We start from the raw sequence: 24,415 nt of genomic DNA on the forward strand, positions 1-24,415 counted from the left end.
ACCCAAGACTTGTCATTAACTGCATCTCCTCCACAATCTCAATTTCCTGTAGCTTCATCTAAAGAGCAGGTTAATGTGCCTAGCTTACAAAGCAGTTCCCAGAGTCTAAGCTGAATTCATCGGAAACAAATTCTCCAACCCCACTATCTGATTCTGTAAACCAAAGGGAAAATTAAAACTTCAATTCTGAGCATTCACAACTGCTGGATCTTCCTGTTTCCATCCCTATCTTAATCTCCATACTTCGGGGGACCAGAATTTCAGAGATGCAATATACCCTTCTTTCCCTTCCTGATACTGTCTGTGAACTGTTGTCTTTGAATTACTATAGAAAAATGAGAGAAGATAATTTGCAATCTGGGCTATCTAAAAGAGCAGTACCTCTATGGTAGAAAGATAACTGTCCAAATTTCTGGCATGGCACAGATTATAGATCTCTGAGTCAGGAGAAGCCAGTAGAAAGACTGAAGCAGTTTCTCATCTTTTTTTCAGAAAGCTTCTGCTTCATAAGGTAAAGCCTGAGGCAGTTTTCCACAATTCACCCTGCCCTGTCTTAAATATTAACGAAAATTTTGTCTATATTCTGGAATCTAGTTCTTTATCAACTTTCAGCATTATGTTTTTTGAGGGTTTTTTGTTTTTAGTCTCTTAGAGAAAAGTTGTATGCTACTACATTGGGGGATACTAGCCAGATACAATTTTTTTTTTTCCAGATACGATTTTTAAACTAGAACTGTTTAGTTTTTTTTTTAACAAGGTGAAAATTCAGTAAAAATTGTTTCAAACATCTCAAGAAAAGCCAAGCCATTTTAGAATATTTTAAAAAGCTTTCTCCCTATTTATTTCTGTATTTTAAAAAAAAGTAATACAATTAGATAGGGGAATTGTGTTTTAAACTGCTTCACACATTATGCAAAGAATTAATCATGAAAAATGAAGAACAAAAATAAAAATTACCCTGGATAAGAGCCACATGTATGAATGATTCAGGATATTATAAATAATCCATGAGTTAAAGCAAACATGCAATATTTATAGATCACTCTCTAAAGAAAGGGCATATTTTATTAATCTTCAAGTTCCTTAGCAGATTAGTTAAAAGCTTGGTGTACATTATCAACAAGTCCAACTGCTGGGCCCAAAGAAAATTCAAATTATTTTAAGGTGAATTTGCTTCTTTTTCATCAGGTTCATCATCTGTAACCTAAAACCAAAAAACAAAGAGAATTTAAGAATTAAGAAACAGAATTTGCTATTTCCTGATTTTAACATTACTTGCTTACCAGAAATAACTGTAATACGTTAACAAGGTATGTCAATCTAGTAAGACTAAATCTATCAACAGACCCAAAGCACAAAGTTTGCATCATAACCTATTATCCTAACAACATAAAAGCAAATTGAATATCAGCAAATTAATTAAAGGCACTGGTTTCCTGTCCTTGTCCCAGAAGAGGTTTCTAATAGTGGAGTCTCAGCTGGACAGAGAAAACTGTAATGAATGATTAACTGATCTTTTTCTAGCCATGGACTAATGTAACTGACTTCCCCCCACCCTCCAAAAGCATCTTATTTACTTAAATATATTCTGGGGAGCTATAACAAACTGTTATTGTAAAAATATATATTAGAAAAATGAATCCCTAAAAAAGGTAAAAAAGTAAAATATCATATTGGTAACTAATTATTTTGGTCTTAGACAAAAATCATTTTAAACCTTAGAAAAATGTGAAGACTTTCATTTCCAATAAGTCAATAAAAATACTAATGAATACTTGAAAAAAAATGAAAAGATTAATATCTTCTCATGAGTTAATATATTACTCAGATAATAAAGACCAATTCTTTTGGCAAGGAAGAGTTATATAAACCTAAGAATTTTTATTTTCTATTCACCATGCCTACTACAATCAAATGCCAATTTAAATTTATAATCTGCCAATTCATTACCCCACCCTGGACAAGTGAATAAAAATGTCCTCTGTTAATCCACTAAAATGTCAACTAATGTAATTTTTTTAAAAGAGCATATAGAAGATAATGGCACAAAAATAAGTTTAAAAGAAAAATCTAGATGAATCTCGTTCTGATCTGAGACAATCAATGGAAAGTCAATTCTCCTAGTTTCTCTTTTGGGTTGAGTAAAAATGGATATGTACTTTCAAGGAATTGACATTTTATATTCAATCTCGGCAACACCCAATTCAAAGAATTTCATTAGTCAAATTCTATTTTAGGCAGAATATTCCTAATTTTGGAATAGTAAATCCAAATACTTATTTCATACAAACTATGTAAAAAACATGTGTACACACAGGGCTAAGTGTTGCAAAGGAACACAAAGACCTAGATGTGATTACAAGTCTCTCCAGAAACTTACCCATTAACATAAAGCTAAAACAGATACACAGAAAGAGGCTTTGGAGCTTAATTCCAAGCGGAGGACTTCAAAGAGGAGATGGCGTAAATTGCACCAAAAGGAAGTATTTTAATACTACCCAGAGATGAGTGATTTTCAAAGGAACTGAGAAGAGATGACTCTCCTTTAAAGGCACAGAATTACCTGAAGAGTTTTTTCAAATTTCTAATTTCGACATATTTCTCCTTCTGATACTCTCTTTCCATAAGGTCATGCCTCCTGGTTGAGAATCACTCCAGTGAGGGTCTGTATCACTGCTGAGAATATGCTGTGCTATATTCCTTAGGTATCTTACGGCAGAAAAAATGTTGGCATGGCTATAGATAAAGCTCTGTAACTACTCAGTACTCTGTTTTACTGTACAACAAAGTATGATTTCTTGATGAGCTCCTTGCCTGCACATTTAAGAACAAGAAGTGGATAAATGTAACAAGAAGTGGATAAATATGATGCAGTGGAGCTGTTCCACTAAAGACTTTTAAATCTCATCTATAAAATTCTTTGATTCTCTGAATCTTCTTTTCCTAATTTTTCTATAACCAGAGCAGCAATATGCCCTATGAGCCTCAATTTCCTATGCACAAAATAAAAATAACTCACTTAATACACTGTTGTTAGAAGACTACATGAGGTAATATCTATAAAAATGTCTGTTACACAGTATTCATAACACTAAAGTTAATTCTAAACTAAAGAGTCAAGTCTGATAACAATTGCAAAACAAAGATACAGCCCTTGAAGAAAATGACAGGTAATAAATTTCTTTTCTTCTCAAATGTTTATTTTAATAGTAAATCTAAACTGTCACATAATATTGGCATACCTGTTCTACGCCTTCTACTTCTGGGATATAAAACTGCAGCATGTTCTGAATTCCATTTTTCAGAGTAATGATTGAACTAGGGCAGCTGGTACAAGAACCTTGGAGTTTCAGTTGTACGATGCCATCTTCAAAACCCTTATAGATTACATCTCCTCCATCTTCCTGCACAGTTGGCCTGTGGTCACAGTACATTTATGACATATTTAAGAGAACAGAAGTTTTCATCAAAAAATTTTAATATATCTCAGGGCTTATATTTTATATCAGTAAAATTCACAAAATCTTTTTTTAAGCATTTAAGATTTGAATTTCCTAATAATTATAGAGATTACCTAAGATATACTCATCCACTTCTTTTGGGTTAACAGAGGGAGACTGACAAACGCTGGCTTTTTTTTTTTTTCCCAGGTAAACTTTGCATTAAAATATATCATTAATTCAGAAAAATGCATAAATCATGTACGATCAATTCAATTAACTTTCACAAAGTGAACATACAATTGCCCCAGACCAAGAAATAGAATACTAGCATCCCAGAAGTCCCCCTTGTGCTTCTTTCTAATCACTCCTCCCTACCAAAGGTAACCATTTTCCTAATTGCTAGCACTATTGATTAGTTTCACTTTTTTTTTTAATTTAAAAATTTATAAATATAAATTCCATTTAGAAAACATGTAGCATTTAGTCTTTTGTATTGGGCTTCTTTTGCTCTTTTTGAGATTCATCCAAGTCGTTGCTTTAATAATAGTTCATTCAATCTCGCTGCAGCATTGTATTTCTATTCAGTGAATATGCCAGAATTTGTCTATTCTATTGCTGATGGACATCTGAGTTAATATCAGTTTTGGGCTGTTACAAATGGTGCAGCGACAACGATTCCTGCAAACTTTTCTTGGTACACATCTATAGTACTACTGGGAGTATACCTGAGAGTAGAATTGCTAAATCAAGAATATGCATGTTTAGGTTTAGTAGATAATGCTAGTTTTCCATAAACTTACATTCCCACCAGCCATATATGAGAGTTCCTGTTGCTCCACATTCTCACCAACAATTGGCATTGCCACTCTTAAAGATTTTAACCATTCTAGTGGATGTGCAGTGATAGTTCACTGTGGTTTTAATTCGAATATTCATAATAACTAATGAGGTGGAGCACTTTTCGCATTTAGTGGCCATTTGGTTACTGTCTTTTGTGAGTTGCTTCTCCAGAGCTTTTGTGAAGAGACTGCTCCTGTCTCTACTTGTCCTTTTCTTAAAGTGTAAGAGTTTTAAAATATATTGTTATATATAACAAATATCTTCTACTCTGTGCTTTGCTTTTCACTGTAAATGGCATCTTTTGATGAAAAGAAAGTCATAATTTTATTGTAGTCTAATTTGTACATATTTTCCTTGGTTTTTCTTATGTTCTATCAAAAAATTATATATATTTGCCAACCCAAAGGTCATGCAAATATAGACCTAATTTAAATTTCCTTTGTGATTTCTTTGTTGAGCATGGTCTACCTCTGGTTTGCCCCCATTTCCAGGGTATAGTTCTCTGGAGACACAACTGAGAGTCTGGATTTTCTTGAGGCCCCACCCATCTTAACGGATCCTAAACTCCAATTTTTGTCACCCCCAGCACTATAACACTACCAAAACTCTGTTCAGTTATCCAACTTCTTTTTGCTTGACTCAGTCTCTTCCCCTACACAGTTAAAAATAAGCTAGTGCCTTGTCAGGGGAACCTCTGAGTGTCAGGCTTACTTTTTCTTAACTTCTATCTAGGATCTTGGCCCTTTAAGTCAAAGCTTCATTGGTAACCCGGAATTTTATTATTTTTCTTCCCCTCTCAATGATTTAGCTGAAAGCTGAATGGTTTCTGATTCTTAGCAGCTGCCCCTGATCAGCGTCTCATACTCCAGCTTCACACCAAGAATCAGCAAATGCCCCCAAGGGAAGCTTCAATGTGATTTCCTTCTCTACAGGATCCTGTTTGCTTTGGCAACTATCTAATGCCTTCACACACGAAATTTTTAAATTGTATTTTATGTAACTTTTCTGGGACTTTTCACTGGAACCACTGGTCTGCTACAAGCAAAAAGTACAAGCCTGCAGTCTTGTACTTTTTTTATTTTAAATTTTAAATTTTATAAATTTAAAATTATTTAAATTTATTCTTTATGGGCAACAGCCTAAAAATAGGTACCTCCCAACACTGTCATTTTTTTCCTAAGAAATCTGATATTATAATCATATTAAACCTAAATGATGACTGTGAAAGATAAATTCCTTTATTTACTATACAGGCTTTAAATTCAACTGTCATGGTTACCTATTGTGGTTTACATTCACTTATACTTATTTTAGAACTCCACTATTATCTCACAGACAACCAAAAGTATATTGCTATAATGAAAATTGGCTCTGTAGTATATCTGATCTCAAGTAAAGATAAGCGCATACCGTATTCTAGTATCTAACAATTCTTTAATCATTGCCACAACTTCATCATCTTCTTCAGATCCTAGAAACAATTACAAATAAAATACATCAACAGTAGAAATTTCATATCCATGCAAGTACAAGTATTAAAACGGGATAATTTTTTAACTTAATGTCTCATTAAAAAAAAAAAAAGAACAACATAAAAGCATAGAACATGTAACTTGGTATGGTGATAAGGTGATTTTGGGGAAATTTGATTTCTTTGATTTTGATTCTTTTGATTCTTTGATTCTCTTAAGAATAATTAAGGAGCACTGATCAACTTAACATTTGGTGATAAAGGTGAGTACACTGAGGAGAAAAAAATGGCGTAGATGATAGAGGCTCTGTTCATCCCTCTGGTGACCAAATCAAAGTTGTGACAGAAACAAGCAGCAGCAGCAGCAAAGAAAAATCGCCTGGGATCTAGATGAACAAGCCATACTACTCAGGAGAAATCTAAGAAAGCACTCTGCAATGGCAGAAGGTAGGACGGGGTGAGGATGTGGGGCAACCTGGTCTCGAGCAGCTGAGTGAGATTGAGCCTGCAGGAGCAGCAGCCTCTTAAAGGGGCCACGTCCGCTAGTGGATATTCGCGGTGACAGACCTTCTTGCTCTGAGCACCAGTGCCCGATCAGCTGCGCACAGGGGGCACAAGGGACTTACAGGCAGATATTGTCAGAGTAAAGATCGAGGCGAGATTAGTTTGGTACAGAAGTGCTGGTAGTATCCATCGTTTCCTGTTGAGTCCTCCCCTCCACCACCCCCACACTGCCAGTGCAAGGACACAGCAACACCACAGCCATGACATCATCATTCTGGATAACAGAGGTCGCTCTGGCCAGAGGATTCCCTGAAACCCCGCCTTCCCCAAACTGGGCCCCACCCAAGCCACATCCAGGTATATCGTCAGCTAGTCAGATGCGCCTTGCTGAGCAGTGCCTAGACTCACACTGGAGGCAGCTGGCCTCAGTTTCTGGTGTGGCCTTTTGAGGCAACTATAAGCACAGCCATCTGTGGATTGCTTGCTGAATCTTGACAGGTGACCTCAGAGGGGTAGAGGCTTGGGCTAAATTTGGCCTGCAGCTGAACCCCTCTCAGGACTGTGCCACTGGATACCTACTTCACAGATCCACACTAATAAGACCGGGAGACTTAGGAGCTTTGCTTAGTACATAGAAACAGACATGGAAAGGTAGCCAAAATGGGAAGACAAAAAGCAGAAACTATATTACAGAACAGAACAGAGATCCAGATATAATGGAGTCAAGCAATCTAACAGATGCAGAGTTCAAAACACTGGTTATAAAGATGTTCAATGAACTTTTGGGAAAAGTAGAAACGCCAACAAAGAGATAAAAATGGAGATGAAGATTATAAGAGGGAACCAGTCTGAAATGGAGAACGCAATATCTGAGATGAGAAGTATATTAATTGGAATAAACAAAGGAATAAACAAAGTGAATAAAGAGGATCACATGCCCTATCTAGAGGACAGGAAAGAAAATCAGGACACTCAAACAGAATGGCAAGAAAAAAGAGGCCAAGACTATAAAGATGATTTAAGGAAGATATAGGACACTATTAAGGCTCCAAATATTCGTCTGATTGGCATAAGTGAAGAAAATCAAAACGATGAACAGCTGTTTGAAGAAATAATGATGGAAAAGTTCCCTAACCTGGTGAAGGAAATGAACATAAAACCCCAGGAAGCTCAAAGGATTCCAAAAATCAGGGGTCCAAAGAGGCCCCCACCAAGACACATCATAATTAAAATGCCAAAGGTTAAATACAAAGAAAAAAATTTAAAAGCAGCAAGAGAAAAACAAATAATTACATATAAGGGAACACTCATACGACTAACACCTGATTTCTCAAGAGAGACTATGCAAGACAGAAGGGCTTGGCAAAAAATATTCGAAAGAATGAAGACCCAGAATATACAACCAAGAATAATTTATCCAGCAAAGCTATCATTTAGAGTTGAAGGACAGATAAAGAGCTTCCCAGACAAAAATAAACTAAAGGAATTTATCACCGCCAAGCCAGAATTACAGGAAATGTTGGAGGGACTTCTTTAAGAAGAAAAAACATGTTATCAAAAACAGGAATAAAGAATCATAACATATACATTCCTAAGTACCTTAAATGGAAAAGACTTAAGTGCTCCAACCAAGGGATAGAGAGGCTGAAAGGATAAGAAAGCAAGATCCCTACATATGAAAAGGAAGGGGATGGAAAAAGATATTGCTGTGATGAACCTAGAAGATATTTAAGTCAGACAGAGAAAGATAAACACCATATGATTTCACTTATATGTGCAAGTTAAGGAATAAAAAGAACAAAGTAATCAAAAACAGACTCACAAATATAGTGGACAATTTGGTGACGGACGGAAAGAAGGGGGTTTGGAGGGCTGGGAGAATGGGGTAAAGGGTTAAAGAAGTACAAATTAGTAGATGACGGATGGTCATGGGGATGGGGAGCACAGCATAAGGAATGCAATTAGCATTAATACAATGGCTAGGTGGAGGGTCAGGGGAAGGAGGAAGCAATTGGGGGGATCATTTTCTAACTATATAGATGTCTAACCAATGTACTGTATACTTGAAACTAATTTAAAAAATAAAATAAAATAAATTTACATGTTTAGCTATTAAAAAAAAAGGTGAGTATACTGAAATAGCTTAATCTACTAATGATGGTAGGGTTTTAATTTTTTTGGCCAATAAATTTGTATACTTTCATCATTCTCGAGTATTAAAAAACAGCAGGTAAAAGAGAATGTCTGGATTTTAATGAAAACTTTGAGATAGAAAGGCATACCTACTTTATAAGTTAGTTTACGTTTCCAATTCCTCAGTTTTGTGGTTTTCAAATGACAATCATACTAAATATAGATGTGAGCCTTATAGAAATTTCCAAAATGTTCTACAAAACTGAGTGAAAAGCTGTTTTTAAATTTTGTTTAATTATTGTTTTTCTTTCACCAATGCCTTTTTATGGGCTTTAAATTTTTTTTTTTTTTTTGAGAAATTTATTTACACCTTCAGGAAAACTAAAAATGCAGATAATTCAAATTATCTTATAACAAACACTAGAGTTCTGGTAACAACATAAATAACTATGAATATTAAATTACATTAACTGAGTCTTTTTATACAAAAGAAATAAAACATATAAAGCTAAAATTCTTACAGTAGCAAACCTAAGTTCCACTCCCCACCATTACTTCCACAGGCAACCACTATCATGAGTTTAGTGCATACCCTTCTAGTACATGCGTACATGTGTACATTTAGACAGATGAGATCGTACTATAAACACTGTTCTACACCTTGTTTTTTCTATTTAATATATCTTAAAAGTCTTTCCAAATCAGAATGTATAGATATGCCTCAATTTTTAAAATACATACAAACTTTTGTATAGATTTGTTTTCATTTAGCTAGTTTCTTGATTATTAAGTGATAAAGGAAAAATGAAGGATTACACTCTAAAAAAACTTTCTACATTTGCACAAAGAGATTGTACAAAGATGCCCACTGCAGGATATGTGTAATAGAAATTAGCACAATTTATTTGAACATAAATAAGGGAACAAATTAATTAACTGTAGTTTATTCATATAATGGATTACTATATAACACTTAAAATAAATAAAATACAACTACATTTTTCAAAATAGATATATTTCAAAATATTATGCTCAGTGAATAAAAGGAAAGATGCATATAACTCATTGAAGTTTAAATACAGAAAACAATACTATATATTCCCTACAAACACATTTGTATTTGTAGTGAACATCTGAAAACAAACCAAATTTACATACATTTCAGGAAGCAGAAAGAGAAAATGGGTAGGGTAGAGCTTTGGTTATGTCTTTAATATTTTATTTAAAATTGGGTCTAAAGCAATTATAGCCCAAAATTAACACCTGTTAAATCTGAGAGGAGGGCAATTTGTGAGCTTCATACTGTTTTCTGCATGTCTGAAAATTTTTATAATTGAAAAATTTAGTTTTGTATATAACAGATTTGATTTATACAGTTTTCAAATATGATGGGCAAATGTAGTATATGTAAAGTTTTGTTTCCTCTGGAATAAGTTCCAGAGCTAAATACAATACCATGCTAAAAATCTGTATTCCCATGACTTCTGAAATCAAGACAAATATGAAGACAGTAGGAAACTTAAAAAGAAAAAAAAAAAAGATAAATATTAATTACCCCACACATTACCTGCTTCTCCTGAAGGTGTTTCCTCAGTAACTAAGGGTAATCCAGATGCAAAGAAATCCATGATTGTGGCATAAATATCTGGTTTCAGTAAATTCCAGTCTAACTCTTCACTTTCCTGTAAATATTTGAAGGAAAATGCTAATTTCCACCCAAGGGCACAGACAAATATAAAACAATACTTTGTATCTTTTAAGAATCTTTTCCACCAAATCATATACTTATGTCTTTCATTCCTTCAAATAAAGTAATTTGGTATTCCCGCCCCCCCAAAAGAAAGAATCTTTTCCTATTATACACTGTACTACGCAACAGTACCCATTTCTGGGGAATGCATGTCAGTTTCAGTTCTTAAAGAATCTGGCTTATAATGACTTTCCAGAAGATACAGTTTTAGAACATTCCTCATTCATTCATTCAACAAGCTTGCATTAAGTGTGCTGTATGAACCATGCCCGTTATAGGTGATAGCAAAATGATTAAAAGATATTTTTTCATTAGGTAAAGAGAATTAAATTTCAGAATGCATTCTCTGTGTTTGAAGAGGAAGATAACGAGATTTCCCATTCTTTTAAATAAGATAGGATATAACTGCTTGATCAAATATGTAGGACATTCTACAACTATTAAAAAACTTCAACATGTATATTACTTAAGAGTACTGAAAAAATCCAACGATACAGTTGCAGAACCAAAACATACAAGTGTCATATGTATGGCTACTGCATCAGGGGACTTGTGAACTGTCAACAAGACTTAAAAAGAATCTATAATTATTTCACCTCTGTATCTGGCTAACCAGTTGATTCCATACAAAAAAAGGTAAGCGAGTTCTTAAATACCTAAATAGGACTAACATCTAAAAACAGAAAGGCAGGATGTGTTGTTTTAGTTTTTAAAGGAGAGCTCTTTAGAAGGAAAAACTATTAGATGCAGTCTATTTAGACTTCAGGAAGCTATTAGCTAGGATCTAAATACTATTAAAAATTGAGTCTAAATACATAAAAGTATTTTTGTCATAGATTAGGAAACGATTTAGAGACAGTACACTGAAGGGAAGATAAATGGGCACTGCTATGGATACAAGAGCAAAACCAGTGAAATGCCTTGGTGATTAGGAATGGGAACTAGTTCTAGGTAACTTTTTAAAAAAAATTTTTTCAGTTTCAGTTGACATTCAATATGATATTAGTTTCAGGTGTATGGCATACTGATTAGATATTTATATAACTTATGAAGTGATTCCCCCCCAATAAGTATAGTACCCACCTAGCACCATACATACTTATTACAATATTACTAAATTCTCTATGCTGTATTTTATATCCCCATGACTATTTTAACTTTCAGTTTGTACTTCTTAATCCCTTCATCTTTTCCACCCAACTCCCTATTCTGGATAATATATTAATAAGTTATTTGGAAAATCAATCAGAGAGCTACCTCATATCTTCAGCAAATAGTGGGCTCTACTGAGTATGAAATATTGGTAATAAAAAGAAGAAAAAAATCCTGAAGTTGTCTGAATGAGAAAAAAAAAGCACCATATAAGCTGCAAACTTAAACATTTAGACAAAAAACATAAATGATGCATAAAGAAGCCTCTGAATTATCAATTATAAATGAGAAATGGAAACAATCACTAAAGATACCAGGTAAATAGGATAGTCCATGATCAGGAAGGTTAACCGAAAGAAAATAAATCAAATCTGCCATTCTACCTATTAAATATCAATGTGTGCTCTGACTTGGAATATTATTTATTGGTCATGTCATTTCATTAAGAATAGTGGATCTGAAGAAATTTCAAAAAGAGTAACTAAATTATGATGGAAAAGGGAAATAAAAGATGACTTACCAAGATAAAATTAAGAAAAAAAACCCATAAGTTGTAATCACGTTTTCATTTAAAAAAAAGTTTTATATAGCATAAGCAGTACATAAGAGAACTAAATAAAAACATCTTAAAATAAATATAGAACTTCCTGTTTGTAAAATGAAAACAAGAATAACTAGTTATAAGAATTAAATTAGATAACATACGTAAAGCACTAGTGCCATATCAAACATGTTGGAGATATTAAATAAATGCTTGCCCTCTTTTCTCCCTCAAAAAGTATCAAAGAAAGAAAACTGAGGAATAACAAGGATAGGCCAGATATCTCTAAACTGGGAAAGACAGATCAGTTAACACAGATTTGCTCATTATGATCCTACCTTTGAGGGAAATCACTTGAACCCTGAAAACTCAACTTAGAAAATTTTACATTATTGTTTCCTACTACATGCTAGGCATTGTTATAGGTGAACTTAACAAGATGGACAATCTTTACTTTCACGGAGTTTACATTCTAGTACAGAAAAGACAGGTAATAAAAATAAACAAATGTACACCCGAAACTAATATAAAATATTTAATATCAACTCTAATTAAAAAATGAAAATAATAAATTTTATATGGATAATGAAAAAGAAAAAAATAAACAAAAATATATGATTAAGTGATAGTGCAATGAAGAAAATAAACAGGGTAATGAGCTTTTGGAGGGAGTGCCACTTTTACCAATATGGTCAAGAAAGGGCTTTCTGAGAATTTAGAACAAATAACACTTTAAACAACAGGAGAAAACATTTTACAAATGGATATTTGCAAGAACCATAGCTACTGGGATTGCCACCAAGGAGGCAAATCATAATTCTCCTCCACACATAAATAGCTACAAGAGAATACTGAACTAGATGTAACATGTCACTAAGTCAGTATGTCCACTTTTATGGTGCATCAACTCACAGCAATCCTTTCAAACTGCTTAAGAGGAGTCGAATGAATACTTTTTATTTTGATATGAAATTGGATAAGTGATTAGTTCAATGCATACATATCAATTCACAGACTTAAAAGGATAGACAGTTCAAGTTTAAATAGTTCATTTCTCATTAATCTAGTAGATTTAAAAATGAAACAGCCTTTTCTAGCAGATTCTACCTCAGCTGTTGGAACGGGCAGCCTATTTAGCTTAGTTTTTGACAGAGGTTAACCATGTGCTGAGAACTACACAGTCCACTGCTCTTATCTGAGAAGTTCTAAAGTTTTATTGCTGGATGGCAGAATGGGTCAGATGCCATGAGTACTCGCTTTGAAAGGAGATATTTTTCAATCATTTTATTGGTCAACTACACACACACACAATGTAATTATTTGCTTTTCTGTTTACTCTATTAATTTGAACTAAGAACTAATAAAAATAATACTTGGAAGCCTAATTCTAGTCCTGCCAAGGTTGATCTTTGCCCTACTGTAGGCTAGCTATATAATGTTGGACACTGCACTTAATCCTCTGAAGGTTAAGTTTTTTTCTTTTGATAAATGAGGAAACTTGAATATATTATTAATAATTAACTTAAATGTGAAAAGTAAACTTAATTTGAGATTTTTAAAATATGTATAAAATAAATTAAGAATAGAAATTTTGGAGAGGGACATGCAACTCAAAAAAACTAAAAGTTTTTCACATCTTATTTTATATCGTCCTATGCTTACTTTTGTGACAGTGATGAAATCTGGTCCAAAGAAGACACTTTTCACTCCTTCAATCCTAAATAATTGCCTTTGAAAAAATAAAAAATAAGAGATAATAAAAATGTTTTATTATGAAAAGTTTACACATATGCAAAAGTAGAAAAATAAAAGAACCTCCATGTACCCATCACCAGCTTCAACAATTATCTCATGGCCAATCTTGTTTTAATTTCCTACCCTATGATTGAACAATCTCACTCTTAGGTATTTACCCAAGAGAAATAAAAGCATACGCTCCACAAAAACCTGCACACAAATCTTTATAGCAGCTTTATCTATAATAGCCAAAAAAAAAGAAAATCTGGAAATGTCCATCAACTGGGGAGTGACTAAACAGATTGTGAATATTCCCATAATGTAATACTACTCAGCAATAAAGAGGAATGAACTACTGATACACACAAAAACAAGGATGACTCTCAAAAGTGTTATAGTAAATGAAAGAAGCCAAACACAAAAGACTATATGGTTCCATTTATATGAAACTCTAGAAAACGCAAAAAAAACCAGTAATAGCATAAAAATCGATAGTTACCAGGGTGACAGATGTGATAACTAATCTTATTGTTATAATCATTTCAAAATATATACATATATCAAGTCATCATGTTGTACATCTTATATATACATATACATATATCAAGTCATCATGTTGTACATCTTAAACTTACACAGTATTTTATGTCAACTTTATCTCAAAGGTGGAAAAAAATTTCAAAAAAAAATTACTGCCATAAAAAAAGTTACCAGAGCATGGAGGTGAAGTCAGAGGACTGAATACAAAGGGCAGTGAGGGACCTTTTGCAGTGATAAAAATGTTCTATATTTTTATTTTGGTGGTGGTTACATAATTGTGTGTATTTATCAAACTCATTCAACTATACACTTAAAATTGGTGAATTTTATTGGGTGTAAATTATAACTCAGTAAAGGTAAGTTTTAGAAACCTGAGAGGAGAAGGGGTAGGTTATAATTTAAAAAGCTCCAAGACATTTTGAAAAGTACCTTTCTTCCCAATCACTGATGTATGTACCATACCTGTATATACACTCAACAGCAGTTTTTTTTTCACAACCTTAAGAATAAAAGCTGACATACTCTAAAGACTATAGTGTTCCTTCTCTGTCTACCACTGCAAGAGTGCAATCGAAATTATTGTTTTGATATTATTCAGGAATTTGTCTGAAACAATGTCATCTGGGTTCTTTACACAACCACCCAATATTAAATTTACAAGTAGTCACAAGGTTCTTGGTTGCAGCTTATGATCCAATAAACCCAGGCACAGACCTTGAATTAAGTCCCTTGATTGGCTCTGTACATCTGTACTGAGGGCAAAGCCTTTAATCCAAATGAAAGGAACATGCGAAGGGGACTGCTTTTGATCTATGGGCCATGTCATGGGGACTGCTTTAGGCAAGAGTTCATAGGTGCTGTCCCTAAAAGAAAGAAAAAGCTGAAACAGGAGTTTCAAACATCATTATACATGCTTTGTCGTTTAGGTTACTTTCTTTGGGACAATTTCACCTTGTCAATGTCCAAAAATAAAATGATACCCAGAATTGAATACAATATCCCAAATATAATCTGACTTGTTCAGAGTACAAAGACTGTTACCTCTGTTGTGTTGGACACTACAACTTTGTTAAAGTTTGATTACTTTTTTGAGCACTGCATCATATTCAAAATGAACTAAGGTCAGATTCTTCTACCCCGTAATTGTGCTACTCATTTAAAAAATGTAAGTATAAGGCTTAGTATTTGTTTCTGTTAGATTTTATCCTATTTGCTTTAACCTATCATTCCAGCCTAATGAAACTTTTCTGAATTTCGCTGAATTTTGCCATCCAACATATAAGCAATCCCTCCCATCTGAAAACCTGATAACTGTATCTTTATTTTTGCTGATAAAAAAAGGTATTGAATAAACATGCCAACTACAAAGATACACAGTCCTTTTACACGTCACTAGAGACAGGTTTATACTCTGCTTACATTTCTTTGTTTTGTCCATAAGGACAGTAAGAAGCAAGTCAAATGCCTCCCAGACATAAGATATACTACTGTTTATTCATTCATTCAGTTACTCATTCATTCATTCAACAAATATTTGAATACTTGCTTGGGTATCGGACACTGTACTAAACACCAGAGAAATATTGATGTGCAAAATAGACTAGTCTCTGTCCTCATGAAGCTTACTTTCTGGCTTACAACAAAACCATTGTCTGCTACAAGAACAAAAACAAGAATTTGCTTGACTAAAGATAATAAATTCTGTGAATCCAGGAAATAAGCTACTTTCAAAAGACTAATCTGAAAAGGGATTTTGCCAGCTGAACATTTGACAGAAATAACCAACTAATCTGTAACTGAATTAGGGACTTTTTACTTTTACATTTTTTAAAATACATAATATGTGAACTTAATGTAAACATTTCAAACTATAAAGTGAAAATGCCTCTTCAACACCCCTCCTAAATCCACTGTTATCAGTTTGCTGTGCATTTTTGTTGTTTTTCGTTTTTTACTCATAATAATCATATTGTACTCACTGTTCTGAAATGTGCTTTCTTCACTTAAAAGTAAGTCTATGATAGTAAATATGGATCTACTTCATCCTTTTTATTATTTGCAGCTTATGGACAAAATACTGATGAATATTTAGCTTGTTTCTAACTTGTTATCGTTACCAATAAGGCTATACTGAACCTCCTTGCACACACCTTGTATACATATGTGTGTGTTCTCTATGGTGTTTTTTTTCGAAACCACCAGTAAGTTCTGAAATTATGTGGTAACCAGAATTTTATCTAATAAAACAGAGCAAAATAAAAGAACAAGAAAGGAAATATAAGAATGCATTACACATTATAAGGGTGAAAACTGTCTCATCAAACACTTGTTTCATACACGTACACCTGTATGTGTATAAATATTTACATATCTCTGTGTGTGTATATATACATATACGTATGTGTATGTGTATGTGTGTGGTTTGTGTACTGGGTTGTAATATAAAACATTTCTTACTGTGGCTTTTATCAAAAAGTGTGAAAAACAAATGCTCTAAGATATATTGACATGTGACATATTTAGATAAAGGAAATGTGCATTTTTATTAGGTAGATATTTTAAAAACCATTCCTGACATAAGCATATCTCTGGCTTCCCTAAATGAGACATATAAAAAAGCTGTATGTATCAAAATAGTTATCTAAGCTTTATTTCTCAAATACACTTGGTAATCAGTATCAGGCTTAGGTTACCAAAAATTTCAATTAATATTGACTGACTCTAATAGTTCTTATTATAATTTCTTTAGCTAGCTGTTAAAAATGTTTCATTCCAATAATTTTGTCTGTGCTTCATCATCTGACTATATATTTAACATGTCTCTATCTAGTGATTCAAAAAATTGTCTCCACTAAGTAGTTTTAAAAAATCATTCCATATCTCTTAACTACTATCATTTACATTTGTGAGTGGAATATTTTAGAAACAACTCCATTTTGAAACATCTAGAAATTCAGCTATCTTTAAGAATAAAATGAGCACATTTTCATTGCTTATTAAAAATAGTTTTAAAAATGTAGAAAGAAATTTACCATACTATCATTGTGATGGATTATTTTTATGTAAAAATATAAATTTTTATTTAGTAATGTTACAGATCTCTCAAATACATCACTTTTCAGAAGGGTTTCCTAATAACAACTCTTAGTTTTATCTCTTACCTGAAAAGAAAATATTCTTTATACTGAAAAAAAAAACGCGGTGCACATAAAAATGCAATAGCTAACTAAGCCTGCCTTAACCCCCAAATCAGTTATTTATGTTTCCTGGGAAAAGCAAATGAAAAATAGTAATATACCTAGCCAGAGGGGAGCGAAATGCTGCAGCTGGTGTGGGAAAATCCATGGTCCTTGTCTCAAGAACTGGTTTTCCTGGAATAAACTTTAAACTGTTGGGATTTGGGGTATCTTGTGTTTGAATAAACATGTATCTCACTAAAAGAGAAAAAATAAGAAAGAATGTTATCCTAGAAAAAAATAGTAGTTAACAAGTTCATGGACCATACTGAAGTGCTCATTTTCAGAGAACCAAAAAAAGTAAGAAAATTAGAAAAAATAAAATAAGGCCTTATTGCCTATCTGACAAAGAATTTTTAAAGAAAGAAATTTATCAATATATTTAGGATAACTACATTGCATTTTATATTAATTCTGATTATTTAATGTTTGTTACTCATCAGGTTCTAGTAATATCCTACACTTAAGTAGAAAGACATAATTCAGGAGTCTGATATGTATTCTATTTGGTGACTTAGTACCAATGGCTATCACAATCATAAATTATCATAACTGTAATACCAATATAGCAAAATGTTATATTCTCTTTTTTCCAAAGTGCTAACATTCTTTTAAAGACAAATTTATAATGATAACAACTAATATTTATTGTGTGCTTACTATTTACATGCCAGCGACAGGGTCTAGTGCTTTATATGTATTTAAGCCTTTAACAACCTTATGAAGAAGGTACTATTATTCCAACTTTACAAATGAAGAAACCGAGGCTTAGAGATAAGTAACTTGTTAAGCTACATAGAATTAAGTAAATTGCCCAATGGTATACAGATTGTGACATTAAAAATTATTACATAAGGGAAAAATCTATGTGACTCACTTTCTGCAATATTTTAAAATTATCTCTATAGGTTTTCTACTCTCTTTCAGGCCATGATTAGAGAATGAATTCATTAAAGCAATAAAGGAAGAATAGAATCTTTAATTTCCTACTTTGCTATTATGACAACAGCTTGTAACACGAACAGTACTGGGATTTTAATAGTTTTAAAACTATTAAATGGGCCTTTTTTATTTATTATGACCAAAAAAGCCACCAATTTTCATCTTAGAGCAGTATACTGAAATAGGTTAATTTACTAAATAATTTACATGTGCTGGGCATCATGCTAAGCACTCCACGTGAACTACATCATTTAATCCTTACATCCTGCCAAGGAGGCACTGTTTTTATCCTATTGTATAAACAAGGAAACTAAAGCTCAAAGTCACTCAGCTAGTTAGGTGACAGAGCCAGGATTCAAGTCCCACCAATTTTCCAGTACTGACTTGCTTAACCCCTGTGTATACTGCCACTCCATACTTAGCGCCAAGCATAATAGGAAAACATTTAAATTAAAATCATTCTTCCTATCTTGCCATGATCTTCATATTATATATCTTAGACAACACAGTAAAATATCAAAAAGCAACAGTTTTATCTTAAATTAGAGATTAAATATGGCAAAACACAAAACATATGGTTGTTATGGGGGTGCTTTTCTTAACTATTAACAGAGAAGATTCTAATTTGACAGCTGAGAATTGTTTTTGCACCTCGCCATGCAGTTCCAGTTAACTGATGTTGAGTCACTTCCTTAGTGAAGGAGAAATTGAAACTGAACTCCCATACATTTTCCTTAAGTCACTGTCCTATAAAGATATCACTGTTGACCTGGTGCCCAGGCAAATCCTAAAAAAGAGAAAAATTTTAAATGATAACCTCAATGTTCAAGTACTTGATATAAAATATTTAAACCTGTAACCAATAAATGCCTCTGAAAATCTGTTACAAGGGAAGTTTTTCAGATAGAACATTAAAGAAAGGGCTGCCACAACTTTCTGTAAGTGTAAAGATTCTTTTAACCCTGGTTCTGACCAATCATTTCTTGCAACCTTTCTTAATTTATTGGTAACCAAAGTCTCCGCAGACATTAGGTACTCCACCAATATTTGAAGAATTAAATCTGCCTTTATTCTACTCAATCCATTTGTATAAAACTATACACACAGAAAGAAAAAATTTTAGAAATACTTGAAGGTAAAGTATAAGTGTGAAAATTTGAGAGCAAAATCTATATATACTGTCTGAAGTAGAAATATATGACATCACTACATAAATTTTCTCTTTTGACAATGAACAAAGCTATTTCAAAAGAGTAATTTGACTAGGTATTAATAAAATCATTACAACTATAGTCTAAACTGGGCTTAATTTGGTATTTCAAAAAATGACTCCTAGGTCTATCATCGAGAAAGATTCTTAAGAGTGTCATAAGGTGACACCAGCATAGAAAGACTGATGTAAAATAATTTTTCTATTATGCTTGGTACTAAAAGGTAAATACGTAAGCATAAGTTCCCCCCCACAAACTATAAAACCTTCAGTCCTACAAAAACTTCAAGAAGACACTCCTGTTCATGCCCCAGTACACAGAGGAGGTAAGGAAGGTGTCTACCCTGATCCAGCTCATTCCATTAGCCAGAGTCAGTACTCAAGGCCATGATAGAACTGGAGGTGGGCCAAGAGCTGAATCCAAACCCTTACAGCTCTATAAGCACACAGACATGCACTCTCTCCTCCCAAAGTTCCCTAAACACATATAAAAGTGGTTATATAGCAATAATTTTCAAATCCTATCTTCATACCTATTTCCAGTATTAAAGAAAATAAAAGCATGTTACATCAAAAAGATTGTCAAAAAAAAACCAAACCCAGTGATTAATTTTAACAAAAAAAGAAAAAGAAAAAATACTACATTCTGTTGTCTAGATGAAAGCTGGAAATTTACTGATTGTAGAGGTATTCTTATTAAAAAGAGGGGAGAGCTTAAAATACATACAATTCTTTCAAACACAAACCCAGTTGTAATTTCTTTTTACCACATTTTCATTTCAGAATCATTGATTGAGCAATTCTTATGTTCCATTATGCAAGATACTGAGATTTCATAGATTTACTGGACACTGTGTTCAGGATTCTTGAATTTAATGCCAAATATATGTGTAAGCAAATAATTACAGTAAAGTGTGATGTCATAATAGAAAAAAATGCTACGTTCTTTTAATAGGCATCTGAAAAGAAAATTTACAAATTATCACCTTTTATGCACAAAATTCATTCAAGCATAGTTTCATTAGATTCTGAAACACAATCTTTCTAAAAGACGTGAAATTTTACCTGTATTATATAAGGTTGTAGGTAGTGGGAAAAGTGGTCTTTGTACAAGGTGATGCAGAGGCTGTTTCCTAATGGTGTATGGATTCATCATATGACAGAATCTACATGCAAAAACAAATAAAAATAACATTTTAAGAGAGAATCTTTTAAGCTGTTTTCTTCTCATACATAAAAAAACTCTAATTAAAAAAAAGCTGAATTTTCATTTTCCATCCACAACATTATTTCCACTTCCCCAGGCAAACAATATCTACAAATAATTTAGAAACAAGAGCTCAAGGGAAACTTATAGCCTTGATAACTAAGCGTATATAGGATAGTGCAATATCCAGTGTAAGGAACAGAAATCCATCTCAATTAGTGATATATAACCTGGAGTCCCTAACTCTTAGCTATTCATAAAGGAGATAAAGAACAAACTTTTTTCCTTTAAAAATTTTTAAAAACTAGATAAGAATCACGTGGTTCCAAATTTAAAGGGAAAAAAGAAAATACAGTGAAAAGTCTCCCTCCTTTTCTATTTCTACCATCATGTTTCCCCGGAAAGAGATGTTTGAGTCATGTCTGCTTTGCAAAATATTTCAATACTTCAAAAAATTTAGTAGGAACTGTATTATTTTCCTCCAAACTGCTAAGGAAGCTAACTATATGTTTTGATTGGAAACATATTGTAATTGTAAATATATTGTAATTTTTTCATGCCTCTTACAAATTAAAAACAAAGGCAGGAGGGGAAAACAAATATTACTGGAAAAGCAAATAAAAGATTTTAGTAATGAAAAATTTTATAAATCTGATGTAATTTCCTTTGAAATCCAGCTTACTTTAAAATACCATTGCTATCCATTACAATTTTCATTTCACAGGAGTCACTGGGGAATTTTAAGCACATATATGATCACTTTTAACATTTCTGATTATTTTCACCTGCAAACTCATTAAGGGAACTGTCTTCGTTTCTATGTCCCCAGCAGCTGGCATAATGGCTTTAGTTCCTCATCTCTAAAATGAAGTTAATATTCATAGCTACCTCATAAAGATTGGCGCAAAGATGGATCCAGATAATGTAAAGTGCTTGCAACACTGCTAGGTCATGAAGTTAGTGTTCAATAAATGTTAGATATCACTATTATCATTATGCGATAGGTGCCCAATAATTTTTTATTGAAGTTCAAAGTTTGGGGTGAAAACATTTTTACCCACAGCCCACTGCCTAAATCTTGAATATCTTGGAATTTCCAATACTTGGAAAACTAGTATTGTCCCTTAAGCCTAGGTAGGGAAAAGGCAGCCGAACAGTAAAGGCAAATTAAATTATTCCTGGAAGACAGGTGAGGGAGACAGGTGACTAACAAAAAGTCCTTTTACCAACTTAATTTAGGAAACGCATCTAAACTTCAAGAGCACCGTTAGCACTAAAACTCCTAAAACGAGATTAAACCCTGTCAGGTCCTTTTCTCCTTTTGTTCCAGAAGCGAAATTGGGGTACGACACCTACTTAAGTCCTCAGTGCCTTTTACCTAATCAATGCTGGCTGCTATCACTGGCACGGGGCGCCAAGGGGGAAAAACAAGGGAACGCAGTGCGTTTAAGTAGTGAGGAGGAAATCAAAGTGTTTGGCTTCTCATCAAGAGTTCACTTAGATGCTGTGTGACCTGAGAGAGGTCACGTCCCCTTTCTGGGCCTCACGGAGAAAATGAAGAAATGAGACGAGGTATTCTCTTCCATTCTATATGACATTCTGATTGTCTTTAGAAGGCAGAGGAGGAAATGCACGTGCTGGAAAAGCTGGAGGCGAGCACCCCTTTAAAAAACAGCTCTCTCGTTGGGTCTCGAACCAGTCTCTGAGAGCCTCCCCTCCGCAGGGACTCAGGCACAGGGTCTGAAGGCCCGGGGTGTGGCAGGGCAGCCGCCCGAACTGGTGGGGGAAGGACGGGAGTGCGGGGAAGACCCGCCTCAGTGATAGACGCCCATCTCAGGGCTCAAACCCCAACTACGGCGAACCGGGCGGACCCAAAGGCTCGATCAGACGCACTTCTCCCCACCCCGTTTGAGGGAGTGGGCGGGAGGGCTAATACTCCGCTGACTAAGCCCAGTGGCACCCCCTAGATGGAGGTCAGGGTTCATCACCTACCGCCTGCGCAACCCTGCGGCAGCAACCGCAGCGCTCCGGCCGAACCGGGTCGCCGCCGCCATCTTATTTGACTGCGCAGGCGGGAGACGGGTCGCCCAGTTCGCCAAGCCGCGGAGCCCTGCGCAGGCGCAAGAGCAGGCGCACGCGCTGGCCGGCCGGGTCCGACAGGCCCTGTGGAGAGCGCACTCTACCGGTTGTAGGCGGCGCTGCTGCGGGTGAGCGGGGATGTGCTGGCGCCTGGCTGTTAGCTGCGTAAGCGTTGGACAAGGTGGCAAAAAAAGAAATACCTCCGTAAAACACGCAGGACTATGCTCACAAGAGCGAGGCTGTACACTCCTTTTTTCTACTTCCTGAGTGCTGCTCTTGCACCAACAGATCCTGGGGAAGAATGCCGTTCCCCAGGCCTAAACCTGTCCCATTGCCTTTTGTAAGATCCTGGGAGCCTCCAGGCCCAGTTCAGTGACTGCCTCAGAAGACTGACTCCCTGGAGCATCCCCTCTGAAGGTTCTCGCCTTCCTCCAGCAAGCTGTCTTTCGTCCCTCATGGGGCTGATGTGGACCTCTGTGTCTTACTCTTTCGTCAGGCAGGGCCTGTGGACTTGGTCATCTTGGACCAACACACACAGGCTTCACCTAGGGCGGGGCTGCCCTTTATTGTATAAATATGAATATTGAGTAGTTTCCAAAGTACAAAAACCCATTAAGTATTCTTCCAGAATCTTACGGAGTATTGGGCTTTCTCTAGGACAGCGGTTCTCAAAGTATGGGCTGGGGGCAGCAACAGTAACACGTGGGAAATGCAGTTATAAGGCCCCACCTTAGATCTACTGAATCATAATCTCTGGAGGTGTGGTGCAGTAATTTTTAACAAGCCTTTCAGGTGATTCGCATGCAGACTAAAGTTTGACAACCACCACTCTAGAAGGTATACACAGGGTACTGGTTCCTGGAAGGAAACAACATATCCGTCATTGGACAGGTTGAGGCCGCACCCAACACAAACATGGTGGTTTCTATGGCCGGAAAAGCATCTAAGGGCTGGGTGGGGTCTCAAACTGGCAGCCGGGCCTGGACACGGTGAGCGGGCTCTGTTTCCTCTTGAGTGCAGTTTACATTCTTAAGGCCACATGTTTCCAACCACTGCCTCTCTTCCGTGACGTATTGTATACCTCAATGCCATCCAAGGCTCGCCCCTTTACTCTCTTCTAGACCCTAAATCAATGTGGCTCTTCTACCCAATAATAGGCCCCAGTTAAGGAACAATCTTTCCTCTCTATCTTCAACTGCTCCCTTGCTAATGAGTTCCTTCCCATGAGAAAATCTTGTTTTGCTCCAAATCTATCACTCTTACCTTCCAAGTAAAATGATGCAAGAGTTTTCTACACTTTTAGTCTCTAGTTTTTCATCTCCTACTCCTCAAAACACTGAAACCTGCCTTCTGTGTCCCACCATTGCCTCAGGGCCGTTCTGGTGGAGACTACCCACAGCATCTATGTTGCTGAACCTGAAGGACCATTTCAGTTTTTACCTTTCTTGACCTCTGGATCATCGCATGATGAGGCTCACTTCCTCCCTTTAATAATCTCCTTCCTTGCACTTCCCTGGCATCACATTTTCTTACCACTTTTCTGGTTATTCTTTCTCCCTTGCAGGATTTTATCTGCCCACCTCTTAAATGTTGGTGCTTTTAGGGACCCTATTCTAGGCACTCTTCTCTT

At 34.9% G+C, this 24,415-nt stretch overlaps 1 protein-coding gene across 3 annotated transcripts; it reads right to left on the reverse strand.

The window, feature by feature from the left end:
- Positions 1 to 807: 807 nt before the first annotated feature.
- On the reverse strand, positions 808 to 22,839 carry NFU1 (NFU1 iron-sulfur cluster scaffold). 3 transcript variants are annotated; one of them, XM_039852419.1, is made up of 9 exons: positions 22,699 to 22,734; positions 20,565 to 20,665; positions 18,941 to 19,076; positions 17,410 to 17,545; positions 13,497 to 13,563; positions 9,959 to 10,073; positions 5,694 to 5,754; positions 3,243 to 3,417; positions 816 to 1,204 (listed from the first exon to the last, which is right to left on the reverse strand). In XM_039852419.1, exons 4-9 carry the CDS (start codon positions 17,535 to 17,537, stop codon positions 1,160 to 1,162), a joined length of 591 nt encoding a protein of 196 aa, XP_039708353.1. In that variant the 5' UTR covers positions 17,538 to 17,545; positions 18,941 to 19,076; positions 20,565 to 20,665; positions 22,699 to 22,734; the 3' UTR covers positions 816 to 1,159. The 3 variants fall into 3 exon arrangements, with proteins under 3 accessions (XP_039708352.1, XP_039708353.1, XP_039708354.1); XM_039852418.1 differs by lacking the exon at positions 18,941 to 19,076 and having other exon boundaries at positions 808 to 1,204; positions 22,699 to 22,839; XM_039852420.1 differs by lacking the exons at positions 17,410 to 17,545; positions 18,941 to 19,076 and having other exon boundaries at positions 22,699 to 22,764.
- Between the last annotated feature and the right edge of the window lie 1,576 nt (positions 22,840 to 24,415).

Source organism: Pteropus medius, unplaced genomic scaffold (assembly GCF_902729225.1).
Source record: "Pteropus medius unplaced genomic scaffold, Ma_sr-lr_union100, whole genome shotgun sequence".
Lineage (NCBI taxonomy): Eukaryota > Metazoa > Chordata > Mammalia > Chiroptera > Pteropodidae > Pteropus > Pteropus medius.